Source organism: Perognathus longimembris, chromosome 7 (assembly GCF_023159225.1).
Source record: "Perognathus longimembris pacificus isolate PPM17 chromosome 7, ASM2315922v1, whole genome shotgun sequence".
NCBI classification, from domain to species: domain Eukaryota; kingdom Metazoa; phylum Chordata; class Mammalia; order Rodentia; family Heteromyidae; genus Perognathus; species Perognathus longimembris.
In genome coordinates this window covers 81289017-81306473 of record NC_063167.1, presented here as the reverse complement: position 1 = coordinate 81306473, position 17457 = coordinate 81289017, and the positions used below count along the sequence as shown (strand labels likewise).

General features: G+C 41.6%; 1 protein-coding gene across 2 annotated transcripts in view; it reads left to right on the top strand.

Annotated features, from left to right (window-relative positions):
* Frrs1 (ferric chelate reductase 1) overlaps positions 1–17457 on the top strand; it is a 42442-nt gene that overhangs the window by 12788 nt on the left and 12197 nt on the right. The window contains exons 4-9 of one of the 2 annotated variants that reach the window (XM_048352026.1): positions 1256–1350; positions 2510–2657; positions 6445–6627; positions 12667–12765; positions 14048–14195; positions 15137–15250. In XM_048352026.1, the coding sequence (XP_048207983.1) occupies positions 1256–1350; positions 2510–2657; positions 6445–6627; positions 12667–12765; positions 14048–14195; positions 15137–15250 (787 nt within the window). Of the gene's footprint in view, positions 1–1255; positions 1351–2509; positions 2658–6444; positions 6628–12666; positions 12766–14043; positions 14196–15136; positions 15251–17457 lie in introns of both variants that reach the window. The other variant, XM_048352025.1, reaches the window with a different exon arrangement.

Genomic DNA, 17457 nt, shown 5'->3' with positions numbered 1-17457 from the left:
GTGCCCTTACACATAAATGAGACAGCTGGATACAGAACATGTAGAAAGTAGAACATGTTTACATGGGACACACATGAGTGGCACCATGTGATTGTTTAGGTTAGGACATGCACAGGTTAGTGGGAAGCACAGAGAAGGGAGTCACATCAGGCCAGGAAGAGTTGAGAGGGAGCTTCTAAGAGGGCATTCTCCTTAAACTAGACTTTAAAGAATGTGTGAAAACAGGGTATGGCAGCTCATACCTGTAATCCTAGACACTAGGGTGGCTTAGGTTTTGAGACTGTCTCAACACAAATCTGTGGCATGGCTCTAGTGGTACAGAGCTTGCCTAGCAAGTACCAGGCCCAGTGTTCAAACCCAAGTACTACCACCAAACAACTTAGAGTCATCAGAAAAGAATGGAAACAAGTTTCTAAAAATAAAATGGGAAACAATTTGTTTAACAGTAAGAAATTCTAAAATATGTATTTGAAGGTAGGAGAGTTTTCTTTCCTTTTTTTTTCTTTCTTTTTTTGCCAGTCCTGGGGCTTGAACTCAGGGCTTGAAACTGTTCCTGGCTTCCTTTTTGTTCAAGGCTAGCTCTCTACCACTTGAGCCACAGGGCCCTTTCTGGTTTTTTCTGTAGGGTGCTTTTTCTGTGGTGCTGAGGAATCGAACCCAGGGCTTCATGTATGCGAGGCAAGTACTCTACCACTAGGCCATATTTCCAGCCCTCCTTCTTTTTAAATTGAAGGATCTTTTGCATTTTATTTGTGTTTATTAATCAGAGGGACATTGATAGTGTAGATCAAGCTATTATATATAACATATTTATATGAATAGATATACATAATATATATTTACACATATAAATATATATGATATAGATATGTATTTAAATAAAGTTCTTATTGTTAATATAAAGGTGATACACAGAGGGCTTATAAGTCAGGTAAAGAGTACGTTTCTTTTTTGGACAGTGTCACTTCTTCCCGTTCTATACTTTTTCCGCCTGTCCCCACTCACAGTTTCTATAATAACACATTCAATATCCATGGCTCTCTTCAGTTCTTAAATATCAAAAGACTAATTTGTTCACTGAGCAAACTACCAATATGTTGTCAACTGATCCATGTGAATTTGAGTGTCTCAGACATGGTTCTAAATAAAACAGTGGTTACCAGATTGCCAAGGAATGATAATTACATTGCAAAACTGTTGGTTATGGTGGGCTGTTGGGTGACTGAACAGTAAGTTCCTTTGCATTTTGTTTCAGGGATCAGCTGTGAGCCACAGAAGTTCGTCCAAGAAAACAGAAATTAAAGCCTACTGGAATGCTCCTAGCAGTGCCCCGAATCATGTACAGTTTCTGTGAGTAGAAGAACTGACATCTCACCAATATAATCAAACCATAATGGATTATTCCAATTTCTTTTTTTTTTGGCCAGTCCTGGGGCTTGGACTCAGGGCCTGAGCACTGTCCCTGGCTTCTTCTTGCTCAAGGCTAGCACTCTGCCACTTGAGCCACAGCGCCACTTCTGGCCATTTTCTGTATATGTGGTGCTGGGGAATCGAACCTAGGGCCTAATGTATACGAGGCAAGCACTCTAGCCACTAGGCCATATCTCCAGCCCCCCAATTTCTATGCTAGTCAACTGTATAAGAGAGTTTTGCTATGGTAGTGACACCATTATAATGATACAGGAATTTGTTTTGTATTTTTCTTCTCCCATGAAAATCCAGCACCTACCTTAGGACTTTTTTTTTTTAAGCAGGGTCTTGCTATGTAGTTCAGATTGGCCTCAAGTTTAAGACCTCTGTGTTGGGTGCAGTGTGATGTCTGTGATTGCTGAATGGTTGTTGGTGCAGCCTCTTCAGTGCTTTCTATGTGATACACCTCCCCTTTGGGGGAGTGTGATGAAATGACAGTTTAGATGTTCTTTATGTGTCTGGGAACAAAATCTATGTACTTGACTCCCTGAGGCTGGATTAACCACCATAGCTGTTGTTAATAGGCCCAAAGGACAGACATGTAACAAATGGGAAAGACAGAGGGAGGGAAACTCAGTTTATCTAGTAATGGGACTTGTTGAAAGGACTTGTTGGAGATTCGTCTTATAAAAGTTGTATGCTTCTAGTTCATTCCCGCCTCCCCCTTTTCCTTTAAAGTTCTCTCTCTCTCTCTCTCCCTCTCCCTCTCCCTCTCTCTTTCTCTCTCCATGTGTGTGTGAATAATGGGACTAGAACTCAAGGCCTGGGTACTGTCCCTTAGTTTTTTCACTCAAGATTGGTACTCTACTATTTGTGCCAGAGTTCCACTTCTGGCTTTTTGGTGGTAGCATTAGAGATAAGAGTCTCACAGATTTTCCCACCTAGGCTGCCTTTGAACCACGCTCCTCAGATCTCAGCCTCCTGAGTAGCTAGGATTACAGGTGTGAGCCACTGGCACCGGTTTCCTTTTCAAGTTTTGATTTGATTACAGTGGGGGAAAGACAGGGTATTGTCTAATCTTATTGATATTGTATTTCAGAGTGACAGTTGTTGAGAAGTATAAAACCTACTGGGTGAAGATTCCTAGCGATGTAATTTCACAACCAAATTCACTTCCTTTTACAACACCTAAAGTCACCACAATGCCATTGTCAACATCTCTTCCAGTTTCCCACTTAACTAAACCAGTAAGTAACATTCCTTTATTTTTACCAAATGCAATGTGAAATAGTAGCCTTCTTGAAAATTGTGGTTCTATGCTTTCTTTGAAAATTACTCAGTAAGAGGTTGATGTACTAGGTTGTTATACCAAGTATTTGGGTTCAATGCATTAAATACCGGTTCTATGGCTTACTCTTATGTTATGGGTAGTAAGAATTCTATGTACTAAGCAAGCTTATAATCTAGATTTCCTTGTAGGCCCTCGAATACAAAGGAATCAATAATGAAAAGTACTTTGGAAAAGAAAAGGCATATGTAAAATAATGGGATGAAGTATTTTACCAAAGGAGATGCTGATAAAATAGGTTGCTGAATTCAGAAATATGAATGATTTAAATGTCTTATTAGTGTAGGAGAAGCAAACCTGGGCCTAAGTACTCATTTGTCTGCTTTCTGTGGGTCTTTGAGAAATGATTCCACTTTGAGGCTCCATTTCTGGTAAGAAAAAGGATGAGAAACAATATCTAGCTTTCAGTGTCACTGAGAGAGTTAAACAGAATCATGAATGTAAGCTTTTCAGCTATGCCTTGCACTTTATTTTTATTTATTTATTTATTTTTATTTTTATTTTTTGCCTTGCACTTTAAATAGAGAATTTACGCAGACATGTTATCTTTTTTTTCTTCTTTTTTTCCTATCTTTATATATCTCTTTTTTCACCTGAATAAGATTAAGTACAATGCCTTATCCTGTCATATTAGTTTCATTTTTTATGTTTTTTGTTTTTTTTTTGGCCAGTCCTGGGCCTTGGACTCAGCACTGAGCACTGTCCCTGGCTTCTTCCCGCTCAAGGATAGCACTCTGCCACTTGAGCCACAGCGCCGCTTCTGGCCGTTTTCTGTATATGTGGTGCTGGGGAATCGAACCTAGGGCCTCATGTATCCGAGGCAGGCACTCTTGCCACTAGGCTATATCCCCAGCCCCTCATTTTTTATGTTTTAAGCTTCATATATGGACATTGCATTTAATCACATTATTACGAACATTGTACATTTGGTTTGACCAAACAATAAGGTTTATTATTTATATTATCTTACTTACTTAATCTTTTTCTTTAAAGTTATTTTAAAAATTATTATTATAAAGGTGATGTACAGAGGAGTTACAGTTACATAAGTCAAGTATCACTTTAGTCTTAATGCTTATTTATTTAAAAACCACTTTAAGGGGCTGGGGATATGGCCTAGTGGCAAGAGTGCTTGCCTCGTGTACATGAGGCCCTGGGTTCAATTCCCCAGCACCACATATACAGAAAATGGCCAAAAGTGGCACTGTGGCTCAAGTGGTAGAGTGCTACCCTTGAGCAAAAAAGAAGCTAAGGACAGTCTCAGGCCCTGAGTCCAAGCCCCAGGACTGGCCAAAAAAAAAAAAAAAAAAAAAAACCACTTTAAGTCAGGTGCTGGTGGCTCACACCAGTAATCCTAGTTGCTTAGGAGGCTGAGATCTGCTGATCCCAGTTCAGAGCTAGCCTGGGCAGGAAAGTCCAAGAGACTTTTATCTCCAGTATGGCTCAAGTGGTAGAAGGCCAACTTCGAGCAAAAAAACTAAGCAAGAGTGCAAATCCCATTCTTGACAAAAATAAATACACATACACACATACATGCATACATCCATATGATGCAAACTGATTTAGGGAATAAACAGTTTACCCTTCAGATTCCTAGTAGGAATCTGTTGATAATATTGTTATCTTTCTATTTAGTCAATAAAAGACGTTAGTTCTCTCTGGAGTTTTTGCTATATCTCTGTGCCAAAGGTATAATCTTTTGTTACAGGAAAATTGGTTCAGAGTCATAGGATGGTAGTGTTTTTAGAGCTCAATAGGCTGCAGGGTCTGTTTTATGCAGGTTTCTTCCCGTGTCGTTGAAGCTGCAGGGACTCCAAATGGGCACTTGGCCAATATGATGGAAGCAGAGACCAAGTAAAATATCCTGTCCCTTGCTTTCTTCACCCTACTGTGATTAATCTTTATGTCCCCATTAGATCTAGTTACACAATCTTTAGCTCTCTTCTGAAATGCACTGTCAGAGCCTCTTCTAAGAGGCCTACTTGTTGCCTGCCAAGTTGTAGAGCCAATACTTAAAAACAACAAAAAAGGACAGTACTGGGGTTTGAACTCAGAGCCTCACACGTACTAGGCAAGTACTCTACCACTTAGCCCCACTTCCCAGTGAGCTTGTAGTTTAAAGCTCATAGTTCAAAGCTCTCAAAGCTCATAGTAATACTCTTTTTCTTAGATAACATACTAAGAAGCTCTGGATTAAATCACTAAATCTTTGCTATTCCTTCACACCTAAATTATTACTATTATTAAAGGGTGGTTTATTTTGGGGTAATGTTTTTCTTGTATGACTTCAGTATTACATTGGAGCCTAAATATTAGAAGTGGAGTTTATTTTTTTATTTTTATTTTTTTTGGCCAGTCTTGAGCCTTGGACTCAGGTCCTGAGCACCGTCCCTGGCTTCTTCCCGCTCAAGGCTAGCACTCTGCCACCTGAGCCACAGTGCCCCTTCTGGCCGTTTTCCATATACGTGGTGCTGGGGAATCGAACCAAGAGCTTCATGTGTAGGAGGCAAGCACTCTTGCCACTAGGCCGTATTCCCAGCCCTACAAGTGGAGTTTAAATTAAAAACAAAACAAAACAAAACTTGGCTGGGAATATGGCCTAGTGGCAAGAGTGCTTGCCTCGTATACATGAAGCCCTAGTTCAATTCCCCAGCACCACATATATAGAAAATGGCCAGAGGTGGCGCTGTGGCTCAAGTGGCAGAGTGCTAGCCTTGAGCAAAAAGAAGCCAGGGACGGTGCTCAGGCCCTGAGTCCACAGGTCCAGGACTGGCAAAAAACAAACACCCCCCCCCCAAAAAAAAAACAAAAACTTGCTTTTTATTTATTTATTTAAATATTTATTTATTGTCAAAGTAATGTATAGAGGGGTTACAGTTTCATATGTAAGGCAGTGAGCACATTTCTCATCCAACTTGTTACCTCCTCCCTTACTTTTCTCCCGCCTTCCCACTCCCGCCCCCCTCCTCCCCCTCCCCCCGGGTTGTACAGATGGTTTATAGCATATAGTTTTGTAAGTATTGCTGTTGCATTGGTTTGTATTTTATCCTTTGTCTCTCCATTTTGATGTTCCCCTTCCCTCCCCTCGTTCCAATAAATGTATATGCAACACCTAGGGTACCAAAATCAGTTACAGTGACATCAGGGGTTATTTATTTTTATGTTTTAAAAGTTTTATTATAAGGTGATGTACAGAGGGGTTACAGTTACATAGGCCAGGGAATGAGTACATTTCCTTTTGAAAAGCTTGCCTTTTAGATTCATTTGTCTACTTTTCAAAACCCCATTTCTGAAAACTCAAGGGTGCCTATTTAGATAAAAATTGTAATATGGACATGTTTGCTAAGAAGTTTCTCAAAATGTACCAGAAAGTTTGCTCTGGAACATAAGGTAAAATGCTTTGTCTATTCAAGGGATTGTAATTTTTTTTTTACTGTTACAGGCGAACTGGTTTTTTCCAAATTTTAATTACCATTGATTAAGTTTAAAAGCCCATAACGTAAATGCTGCCCTGACCATCTTTAATTTGGCATGTGTCTTTGGTTCGCTTATTTCCCTTGTTTGAATGCCTATTATGACCAGATTTTCTCATTAAAACCCATTCTTGAAGGTAATGGCTCATCTGTCATTGGCAATGAACTGCTTGTTGGATAATTAAGATTTTTCCCCCTTTGTCATTTTTCTAGTTCAGTACCTCAGGCTGTGGGAACAAGAAGTTCTGTGTTAGGAGTCCTTTGAACTGCACTCCAGTGGATGGGCCTGCTTGTGTCTTCTTGTCCTTCACCAAACTCAACCATTCGGTTCTGGTTGAAATGAGTGGTCCCAGTGAAGGCTACTTATCCTTTGCACTTTCTCATGATCGATGGATGGTTCGTACCTCTCACTTGCATGCCTGGTAATGGTTGGAGACTCACAGGAGTGGGTTGTCATCTATAATAGATGAGTATTTCTTCAGAGTCAGAGTCTCATACTGAAGGGTGGGATGGGAAAGGAGAGACAAGTACAGAACACATGCAAAGTTAAATGGCCATGTTTTGTGATTTTTTTTTAAACAGTTGGGCAATTACATACTTCTAGGAACAAACTGTCTAAAAGACAGTTGGGAAGATAATTTTATTTCTAGTAGATTTGCCACTGGGAAGATAATTTTATTTCCAGTAGATTTGCTACTTGATGTCTCTCTGTTTCTTTGTGATAAAGCAAGGAAATAAAGGTGAAAATACATGTATTGTTGTGGCTAGGCACTGGTGGCTCATGCCTGTAAGCCTAGCTACTCAGGAGACTGAGATCTGAGGACTGCAGTTTGATGGGAGTCTGGGCAGATAAATCAGAGAGATTCTTATGTCAAATTAAAGAGCAAAAAAGCTGGGAGTAGAGGTGTGGCTCAAGTGGTATAGAGATAGCCTTAAGCAAAAAGGCTAGGGGACAGCACCCAGCCTATGGTTCAAGTCCTAAGTACTGGCTTAACAAACAACCCCCCTAATAACAAAACAAAAAAATTGATGTGCATAAAATGTTATATTTTCAATACTTTTTATTTTTTTCATGCTTTTTTTTTTTTTGTTGTTGTTGTTGTTGGTCATGGGGCTTGAACTCTGGGCCTGGGTGCTGTCCCTGAGCTCCTCCGCTTAAGGCCAGTGCTCTACCACTTGAGCCACAATGCCACTTCCGTTTTTTTTTTTTTTTTTTTTTTTTTTTGTGCCAGTCCTGGGCCTTGGACTCAGGGCCTGAGCACTGTCCCTGGCTTCTTTTTGCTCAAGGCTAGCACTCTGCCACTTGAGTCACAGCGCCACTTCTGGCCATTTTCTGTATATGTGGTGCTGGGGAATCAAACCCAGGGCTTCAAGTGTACGAGGCAAGCGCTCTTTGCCACTAGGCCATATCCCCAGCCCGCCACTTCTGGTTTTATGGTGGTTAATTGGAGATGAGTCTCATGGGCTTTCCTGCTGGGGCTAGCTTTGTATCTCGATCCTCAGATCTCAGCCGCCTGAGTAGGTAGGATTACAGGCATTGCCTGGCTTGTTTGCAATGCTTTTTAAACATAGTTGCATACACAAGTAACCATAATCATGACACGTCTTCTAGTTTTTGGTATTCCTCCTTTAGTAATTATTAGTGTATTTCCCCACAGAATGAAATTTGAGTGTGAAGGAAAAATGGTGCTTACTGCCAGTGGGTTCCTCTGTTTATCCTGCAGAAAGCAGGCATTTCCCTTGATTTTTTTTCTCTCCCTGGATGGTGCTGAATGGATTTAAGGATTCTGTAGGTGGCAGGAAGCCTTGTGCTGTAGTGTGGAAAAATGGAGTGCTGCAGTAGCATCCTGATTTCCCAGGGAGAAGGAAGAAGAGTCTTTTGGCCAGGACAAGTCTTAAGTCCTATTCAGATAGAGTTGGCAATGAGAAGGAATGGCCACCAATGGAGCATGTTCCTTATTTCCACATTAACAATGGCAAAGGTTCTTTTGAGAATGTTCTTCTTAATTTATTTTTTGTCAGTCATGGGGCTTGAACTCAGGGCCTGGGCACTGTCCCTGAGCTTTTTGACTCAAGGCTAGTAGCATTCTTCTACCTTGAGCCACAGTGCCAGTTCTGATTTTCTGGTGGTTAATTGGAGATAAGTATCTCTTGAACTTTCCTGTCCAGGCTGGCTTGGAACAGCAATCCTCAGATCTCAGCCTCCTGAGTAGCTAGGACTATAGGTGTGAGCCACTGGTGCCCAACTGAGAATGTTCTTGATAGCAGAATTTAAATGAAATAGTACTTGTTTGGGAAACCCATGTTTCAGAAATAAATGAAAAAGATGGTCGTGATGGGAGGACCAGTGCTTTCTCTACCATGCACTCAAAGCACCTGGTCATGATGCACCTGTCACAAGCATTTCAGAACACTTAACTTAAAGACAGCTTTAAGTTTTCTTTTCAGGAAGATGGCAGTCCACTGTCTAGGAATGACACAGACGGTTAGCTATATGGCTGTAGAATGCACCACATAAACAGAAAAAGCCAGAAGTGGCACTGTGGCTCCAGTGATAGAGTGCTAACTTTGTTCAAAGGAAGCTCAGGAAGAGTGCCCAGGCCTTGAGTTCAAGCCCCACGACTGGCAAAAAGAAGAAAAAAAGGAAACAAACAAATAATCATCCCCAAGCAACTTATTGTAGTCACTTTAAGCCTGAATTCATGCATTAAGTTCCTTTTAATTCGTGCTCTAAGGTCTGTTTGAGCAAGAGGAAAGGATACTGTTATTGTGTTGAGTGTGGTGCCTGACAGGTAGACCTGTTATTTCTGGCTAAATTGTAGGTTAAAAAAAGGCACAAAAGCATTTATCTTGAATTTAAGATATATTTACCGTACTTAGAAATTGGATCTCTATAGTACTTATCAAAAATGTTTATGAAAGAGGCTTAATTGTGCAGGTGCAGTTGATTTACAGAGTGATCCTGTTGAATGATTAAAATCATGTGTACACCTGTTTGCCTAAATTGATGGAAATGAACCATCTTCAAAATATATTTTTTCAAGTGGTTGTTTCTATTTTGGGTTGTTAATTTAAAATTTTTAGAGTATTTTTATGACCTGCTCTTTTTTTTTTTTTTTTGCCAGTCCTGGGGCTTGAACTCAGGGCCTGGGCACTGTTTCTGAGCTTCTTTTGCTCAAGGTAGCACTCTACTACTTGAGCTATATAGCACCACTTCTGGCCTTTTCTGTTTATGTGGTACTGAGGAATCGAACCCAGGGCTTCATGCATGCTAGGTAAACACTCTACCACTAAGCCGTATTCCCAGCCACCTGCTCTATTGTCTGAGTACACAAATCTAACTTCAAATTCTGAATCAATCTAGTATTATAAATACTGATTACGTATATAGTAACAAATTTGGCTTGTAAATTAATGACAACAATTGTTTTGATAATAGATTTCATCATTGAAGTAGAGAGAATGTCCATATATCTTCTCTATTTGATTTTTTTGTTATTGTTGTTGATCATGGGGCTTGAACTCAGGGCCTGGGCACGGTTTCTGAGCCTTTTTGCTCAAGGTTAGTGCTTTCCCACTGTGAGCCATAGAGATACTTCCTGTTTTCTGGTGGTTAATAGGAGATAAGAGTCTCATGGACTTTCCTCCCCAGTCTGGCTTCAAACTGCCTACTCAGATCTCAGTCTCCTGAGTAGCTAGGATTACATGCATGAGCCACCTGGTACCTGGCTGATTTCTAAATATATCTTTTCGTGTGTGTGTGTGTGTGTGTGTGTGTGTGTGTGTGTGTGTGTGCACGTGCATGTGCGTGCTGTTTCTGGGGCTTGAACTCAGGGCCTCTTGTCTTACTTTAGCTTTTTTCACTCAAGGTTGGCATTCTACCACTTTGATCATGCCTCCTTCAAAAAAGCCAAGCTGGAGGCATGGCTCAAGAAGTAGGACATGAGTACAAGGCCCCTTAGTTTTTTTTTTTTTTAAGTTTTTATTATAAAACTGATGTACAGAGAGGTTACAGTTTCATACGTTAGGCATTGGATACATTTCTTGTACTGTTTGTTACCTTGTCTCTCATACCCCCCTCCCCCCTCCCCCTTTCCCCCCCTGAGGTGTTCAGTTCCCTTATACCCAACAGTTTTGCAAGTATTGCTTTTGTTGTTGTTTCTCTTATTTTACCCTTTGTCTCTCAATTTTGGTATTCCCTTTGAATTTCCTAATTCGAATACCAGTACACACTGTTTTCCATACACTCAGATAAGATTACAGAGATAGTGTAGATACAATCACAAGAAGGTGATACACGAACATCATCAATAGTAGAAACTACAGATACACATGGGATGTTGAAAGTAGTTACAACTCTGATATAACAATCATTTCCATAAAATGGAGTTCATTTCACTTAGCGTCATCTTATGTGATCATAAGAGTATAGCTATTGGGCTCTTGTGATCCTCTGCTGTGACTTGCCTAAACCTGTGCTAATTATTCCCAATAAGGGAGACCATAGAGTCCATGTTTCTTTGGGTCTGGCTCACTTCACTTAGTATAATTTTTTCCAAGTCCTTCCATTTCCTTACAAATGGGGCAATGTCATTCTTTCTGATAGAGGCATAAAATTCCATTGTGTATATGTACCACATTTTCCTGATCCATTCGTCTACGGAGGGGCATCTGGGTTGGTTCCAGATTCTCGCTATGACAAATTGCGCTGCAATGAACATTGTTGTGCTGGTGGCTTTACTGTGATTTTGTTTGTGGTTTTTTGGATAGATACCCAAAAGTGGGGTTGCTGGGTCATAGGGGAGTTCTACATTTAGCCTTCTGAGGAATCTCCATACTGCTTGCCAGAGTGGCTGAACCAGTTTACATTCCCACCAACAATGAAGTAGGCTTCCCTTTTGGCCACATCCCCTCCAACAACTGTTATTGTTAGTTTTCTTGATATATGACATTCTTACTGGGGTGAGATGGAATCTCAATGTTGTTTTGATTTGCATTTCCTTTATGGCCAGTGATGTAGAGCACTTTTTCATATGTCTCTTGGCCATTCTCATTTCCTCATCAGAGAAGTCTCTTTGTAGGTCTTTAGCCCACTTGATGAGTGGGCTATTAGTTCTTTGCGGTTTTGTTTTGGAGGAAGGTAATTTTTTTAGTTCTGCATATATTTTAGATATGAGGCCTTTGTCCGTTGAATGGAGGCCCCTTAGTTTGAGCCTCAGAGTAGGGCAAAGAAAGAGGATCATATTGAAATAAATTTTAGTCAAGAAACAGAGAAGATGTTAGAATTTCATATTGGATTTTGTTTTTTGAGATAGGTATCATTATGTAATCCAGGCTAGTTTTCAAGTGTTGGAATTTATAGCACAACTCAATAGGGTAGTCTTGACCTTGTTTAAGAAGTTAGTGACTAGAGCTGGTGTGGTGATGTATCTATAACCTCAGTTACTGAGAAGCCTGAGACAGGAGGATTCTTTCCTTCCTTCCTTCCTTCCTTCCTTCCTTCCTTCCTTCCTTCCTTCCTTCCTTCCTTCCTTCCTTCCTTCCTTCCTTCTTTCTCTCTCTCATCTCTCTCTCTCTCTCTCTCTCTCTCTCTCTCTCTCTCTCTCTCTCTCTCTCTCTCTCTCTCTCTCCCCTATCTCTGTGTGTTTGTGTCTGCCAGTTCTGGGGCTTGAACTCAGGATCTTGAGCTTTTTATATTCTTATCAAGGCTACTGCTCTACCACTTGAGCCACAACTCTACTTCAGGCTTCAAACTGTCATCCTCAGATCTCGCCTCCTGAGTAGCTAGAGTTACAGGCGTGAGCCATTGGCACCTAGGTGAAAGAGGATTTCATTTAAGCCCAGAAGTTTGGGGTCCATCAGTGTAACCTAGGGAGACTCCCTACTTTTGAAGATGAGAGAAAAAGCAGGGCACTGGTGAGTAGTATAATGGACATGGTTGTACAGGTGGCTTTGCTGTAACCTGACTTGTACATTTTTGGGGTATAAATGCTCAAGACTGGTATCACTGGACCACAGGGTAGTTCTGTGTTTAGTTATTTGAGAAATCTCCAAAGTGACTTTCAAAGTGGTTGTACTTATTTATATTCCGAACAACAGTGCATTAGGGTTCATTTTCCCCCATTTTGCCACCAACATTTGTTGTTGTTTGCATTTTTGATGATGGCCAATCTTACTGGGGTGAGAGGGAATCTCAGTGTTGTTTTAATTCCTATTTCCTTTATGGCCAGAGCTAGTGAGCATTTCCTCTTATGTTTATTGGCCATTTATACTTCTTCTTGTGAGATGTCTGTATTTAGCTTCTTTGCTTAATTGGGTAGAGTGTTTAGTTTCTTGAGCTCTTTGTATATTCTGGATCTTAGGTCCTTTATTAGGGACTCTTCCAAAAAGTGCTGAAATTCCTTTAAGCTTTTTTTGTTTGCAATTGTTTTTCAGGGTGACGATGATGCTTACATGTGTATTCATGAAGATCAGACTGTGCGCATACAACCTTCCCATTTGACAGGACGGAGTCACCCTGTGATGGACAAATGGGTGAGTATGTCATGCTGGCCACCACCTGCCTGCCATGTGGCTCTCTCAGGCAGGAATGTATGCCCAGAGCCCCAACCCCACTCCCTGTCCCCACATAGATAGCAGCCTTGCTAGAAAGTACTTCATGGTTTGTTAACACTGTCAGACTCTTAGTCACTTTACAAAATCTTTTAGAGAGACATATTTCTTTTTTCTTTCCTCTTTTGGTAGTACTAGGGTCTGGACTCAGGGCCTGGCGTTCACGGGGCCTTGCTAGCTTGGTTGGTACTCCATCACATGAACTTCGTCTCCAGTCCAGCTTTTTATTGGTTATTTCAGGGACGGAGTCCCCAGGGCTTTCCTGTCTAGGAACTGGCCTCAAACCTTAATCCTCAGCCCCTTGAATAGCTAGGATTATAGCTTTGACTTTACAGGTGTTTAAGAAGAGGCTTGGTTTAGTGACAGAAGGATTTCTTGGCTGGTGAGGATGAGGGATATATGATCAAGATCAGTGCCACTGGCAGCTGACTTGTGTCTTTGGATGGTGTGTGTGCCATAGGTGGATCATGTCTGTTGATGAAATGGCTGTTGTCCAGATGAATGACAAGTAGATGAGCTCCAAGGGGGCAGTAGCTGTCACAAACGTAACAGTGAGGTGTGGCTTCATGACATGGCTGTGCATAGCATTCTCATGGGCTCATCGCTCCACTGGCTTGGAATTCTCCCTACCTGCAGGTTGCCTTTTGCCCACTCGGGCATTGCTTGATAATTGTTCCTTCAGAGTGTGTGCTTGTGGCTGGTGACCAGATGGAATAGTATACTTGCCAGAGTTTCTCATCTGGGTGAAGGAACCTTGGGGTTCTGGCACAAAGTAAAAATAACATTTTTGCCAAATGGGATAAAGACTAATCACCTGAAAGAATATGTTTCCTGTAGTCTTCAAAAGAAGTAGAGACAAGAACATTTACCTCCCACCATAGAGAAAGGAAATTAGACCTGATGCTAGCTACTTGGGAGGCTGAGATCTGAGGACTATGGTTTGAAGCCAGCTTGGGCAGGAAAGTCCATGAGACTCTTACCATCATTTAAGCAGTAGAAATCCAGAAGTGGAGCTGTGGCTCAAGTGGTAGAGAGCCTTGAGTGAAAAAGCTAAGGGCCAGCACCTAGGCTCTGAGATCAAGCCTAGCACTGGTACAAAAAAAAAAAAAAAGAATTTGAGCCAGCCAGAATTACTCCCCCCTGCCCCCTTTTTAAAAGCACATCTTTGCAAAGCACCAAGAAGACCCTACCTGTGTGTTTGCAGGGGCTTCTAGAGGATGTGGCCTGGGGGCTGACTGATGGTGTTATTCAGTGTTCTTTCCGGAGAAACATTACCCTTCCTGGGGATGAGAATAGGTTTGATCTAAATGCAAGCTACTACATATTTCTAGCAGCTGGCGCAGCTGGTGATGGTAAGTCATTGATAAAAAAACTCCTTTGCTGTGTCTCTTTTCTTTCCTTGATTGCCTCTTCCTCAGATTCCACTGAAATTGGTCCTTTTAAGGGAGTCACTTAGAGGTAAGGATCTGTGGCCCTTTGGGGAGGCAGGAGCAGCAGCTGATTCATGATTATGCAGAAGGATGCTTTTACTGTTGCTCATCTCCCTTCTTCCCTCCCTCCCTCCCTTCTTCCCTCCCTCCCTCCCTCCCTCCCTCCCTCCCTCCCTCCCTCCCTCCCTCCCTCCCTCCTTCCCTCCCTTCCTCCCTCCCTCCTTCCCTCCCTTCCTTCCCTCCCTTCCTTCCTTCCTTCCTCCTCCTCCTCCTCCTCCTCCTCCTCCTCCTCCTCCTCCTCCTCCTCCCCTCCTCCTCCCCCTCCTCCTCCTCCTCCTCCTCCTCCCCTCCTCCTCCTCCTCCCCTCCTCCTCCCCTCCTCCTCCCCTCCTCCTCCCCTCCTCCTCCTCCTCCTCCTCCTCCTCCTCCTTCTCTTCCTCCTCCTCCTCTTCTTCTTCTTCCTCTCTCTCTCTCCCCTCCCTCCCCTCCAGTCCTGGGCTTGAACTCAGGGCCTGGGCACTGTTTTTGAGCCTTTTTGTGCTTAAGGTGAGTGCTCTACCACTTGAGCCACAGTGCCACTTCTGGCTTTTTCTGACTATTTTATTATAGATAAGAGTCTCACAGGCTTTTTTGCCTTGCTGGCTTCAAACCATGATCCTCAGTTCTCAGGCTCCTGAGGGGTTGAGATTATAGGTGTGAGCCACCAGTGCCAGACCCCTTCATCTATCATTGTCTTTTTTTTATATGAACAATAACTGTTAGTATTTAGTTCTTTTTCATTACCACAAGGAATTTTTCTTCTACTCGATGCTCATTTGTTAAGTCCTCCTCCTTGAGGTAGTAATGTTTCTTTCTCATCTTTAGGTCAAATTTCTAAACACACCAAGCAACCTTTGATTACATATGAAAGATACGATGTGACAGGCACTGCGAGGGACATAGGAGGCTCTCATTCTTCTCTGCTCTTGAAGGCTCATGGTGAGTGTCTTTGTTAGTGTTATTGGTATTATGACTTTATGGACTAAACTTTGCTGCTCACTCAGTGTTGGCTGGATTAGGGATCCTTCTCAGCATAAAAAAACAGAAATAAATTAACATAAATCTTATATGTTCAATATTTTCAAGTAGATCATCTATCTGCATGTTCACTAAGTTTATTCAAAATAGAAAGTACGTCTAATCCAGTCATCTTACACCTGGTTTCTTATTGAGATCAGCAATGGGACATTTGACACATTCATAGTTTTAATATAGTATCCCAGTTGTTTCCCTCCCTTCCTCTTTCCCTACCTCTATCCCTTCCTCACACCTCTCTTTGTTTCTTTTTATTTTATTTTATTTTTTGAGGATACCAGGGTTTGAACTTGGTCTTGCTTTTGGCTTGGCTTGCTTGTTATGCTGGTTGGAACACTACCACTTGAGTTATCCTTCCAGTCCTGCTTTTTTGATGGTTGGTTGGAGATGTAGTCATGAGGAGATTTTTGTCCAGGCTCCTGAGTAGCTAGTATTACAGGTCTGAGCCACTGGCACCTGGTTTCAGTTGTTTCTGACTATAGCTGGGATTAAGTAGCCCTGGGTTAATTTATTTAACTTTTGTGAAATATTAAAGTTTTTTTGCAATTTCTTTAAAAATTTTTTTATTGTCAAACTGATGTACAGAGAGGTTACAGTTTCATACATTAGGCATTAGATACATTTCTTGTACTGTTTGTTACCTCCTCCCTCATTCCCCCCTCCCCCCTTCCCTTTCCCCCATGAGTTGTTCAGTTGATTTACACTAAACAGTCTTGCAAGCATTGCTTTTGTAGTCGTTTGTCTTTTTACCCTGTGTCTCTCGATTTTGGTATTCCCTTTCAGTTTCCTAGTTCTAATACCAGTATACACGGTTTCCAATGTACTCAGATAAGATACAGAGATAGTGCAGGTACAACCACAGGAAGGGGATACAAGAGGATCATCAATAATAGAAGTTATGGTTTCTGGGCCTGGGCACTGTCTGTCCCTGAGCTCTTCAGCTCAATGCTAGCACTTTACCACTTGAGCCCCAGTGCCATTTCTGGTTTTCTGGTGGTTAATTGGAGATAAGGGCTTTATGGGCTTTCCTGACTGGGCTGGCTTTGAACCATGATCCTCAGATCTCAGCCTCCCAAGTAGCTATGATTATGGGTGTGAGCCACTGGTGCCTGGCAAAGCTAATTTAAAAAAAACAAGAACAGTTGTCTGTGGTCTTGATGATCATCTATGAGAGTAGTTTGGTATACAAGTACAATTTTGACTGAAGACTCGATTGAGTCACAAGTGTCATTTGGTGGTTGGTGCAGTGCTCAGGGATTGATTATTTGAATGAAGAATCACACAAAGCTGGAAGAGCAATAGTCTGGGCACAAGCCCTCATATGCTCTGCTTCTAACTTGGTTTAGTCTGAAATACTGGTTGATGGTGGAAAAGGTGGGATTTAGAAATAGGGAAACAGTGGTGTATAAACCATTCAATTATAAAACATTATTATTTGGGAGGAATTTTCATTTGGTATATTATTTTTACATTCTTCAGAGTTATTTCTCCCATTGGCTGATAAATTCCATAAATATTACTACAGTTAAGCTTGAAAATGGCTTTAGTATGCTGGGTATGATGATGTATACTTTTAATTTCAGCACTTGGAACTAAAGCAAGAGGATAATAATGAGTTTGATGTTCACCTGGGCTACATAGTGAGATCTGTCTCAACCCCCCGCCCCTCCCCCACACCTAAAGTCAAAACCAAAAATGAAAGCAACAGAAAATTGTTTTATGGTCAATTTAATTGTCCATTTCCTCCCTTTGGTCAGAAATTGGATTTGGGGATCATGGGCCTGTTTGTTTCTATTGTTCCTTGAAGTGAGACATGAGAAGTCTCTGAAATGAGCACAGACAGGCTTCATTGGTATCAGGATCAAGAGCTCAGTTGCCAATCTGCACCTGGTATAGGTCTCTTGGGCAAGCTACTTAGTTGCCTCATCTGAAAAAAGAAAACTGAAACAATAATTTTACATGCATTATAGGAAGGTTACTCCAGTGAGGGCACTTCCGGTTGCTATGGGCATGGTGACGAGCTCTGGAGGTGTGGTCTGAAGCTGTTGTGGTGCTTCAGGAGAGAGCAGGTCATTCCTAGCTTAGCAGCCAGGTGTCTTTTCTGAGCATTC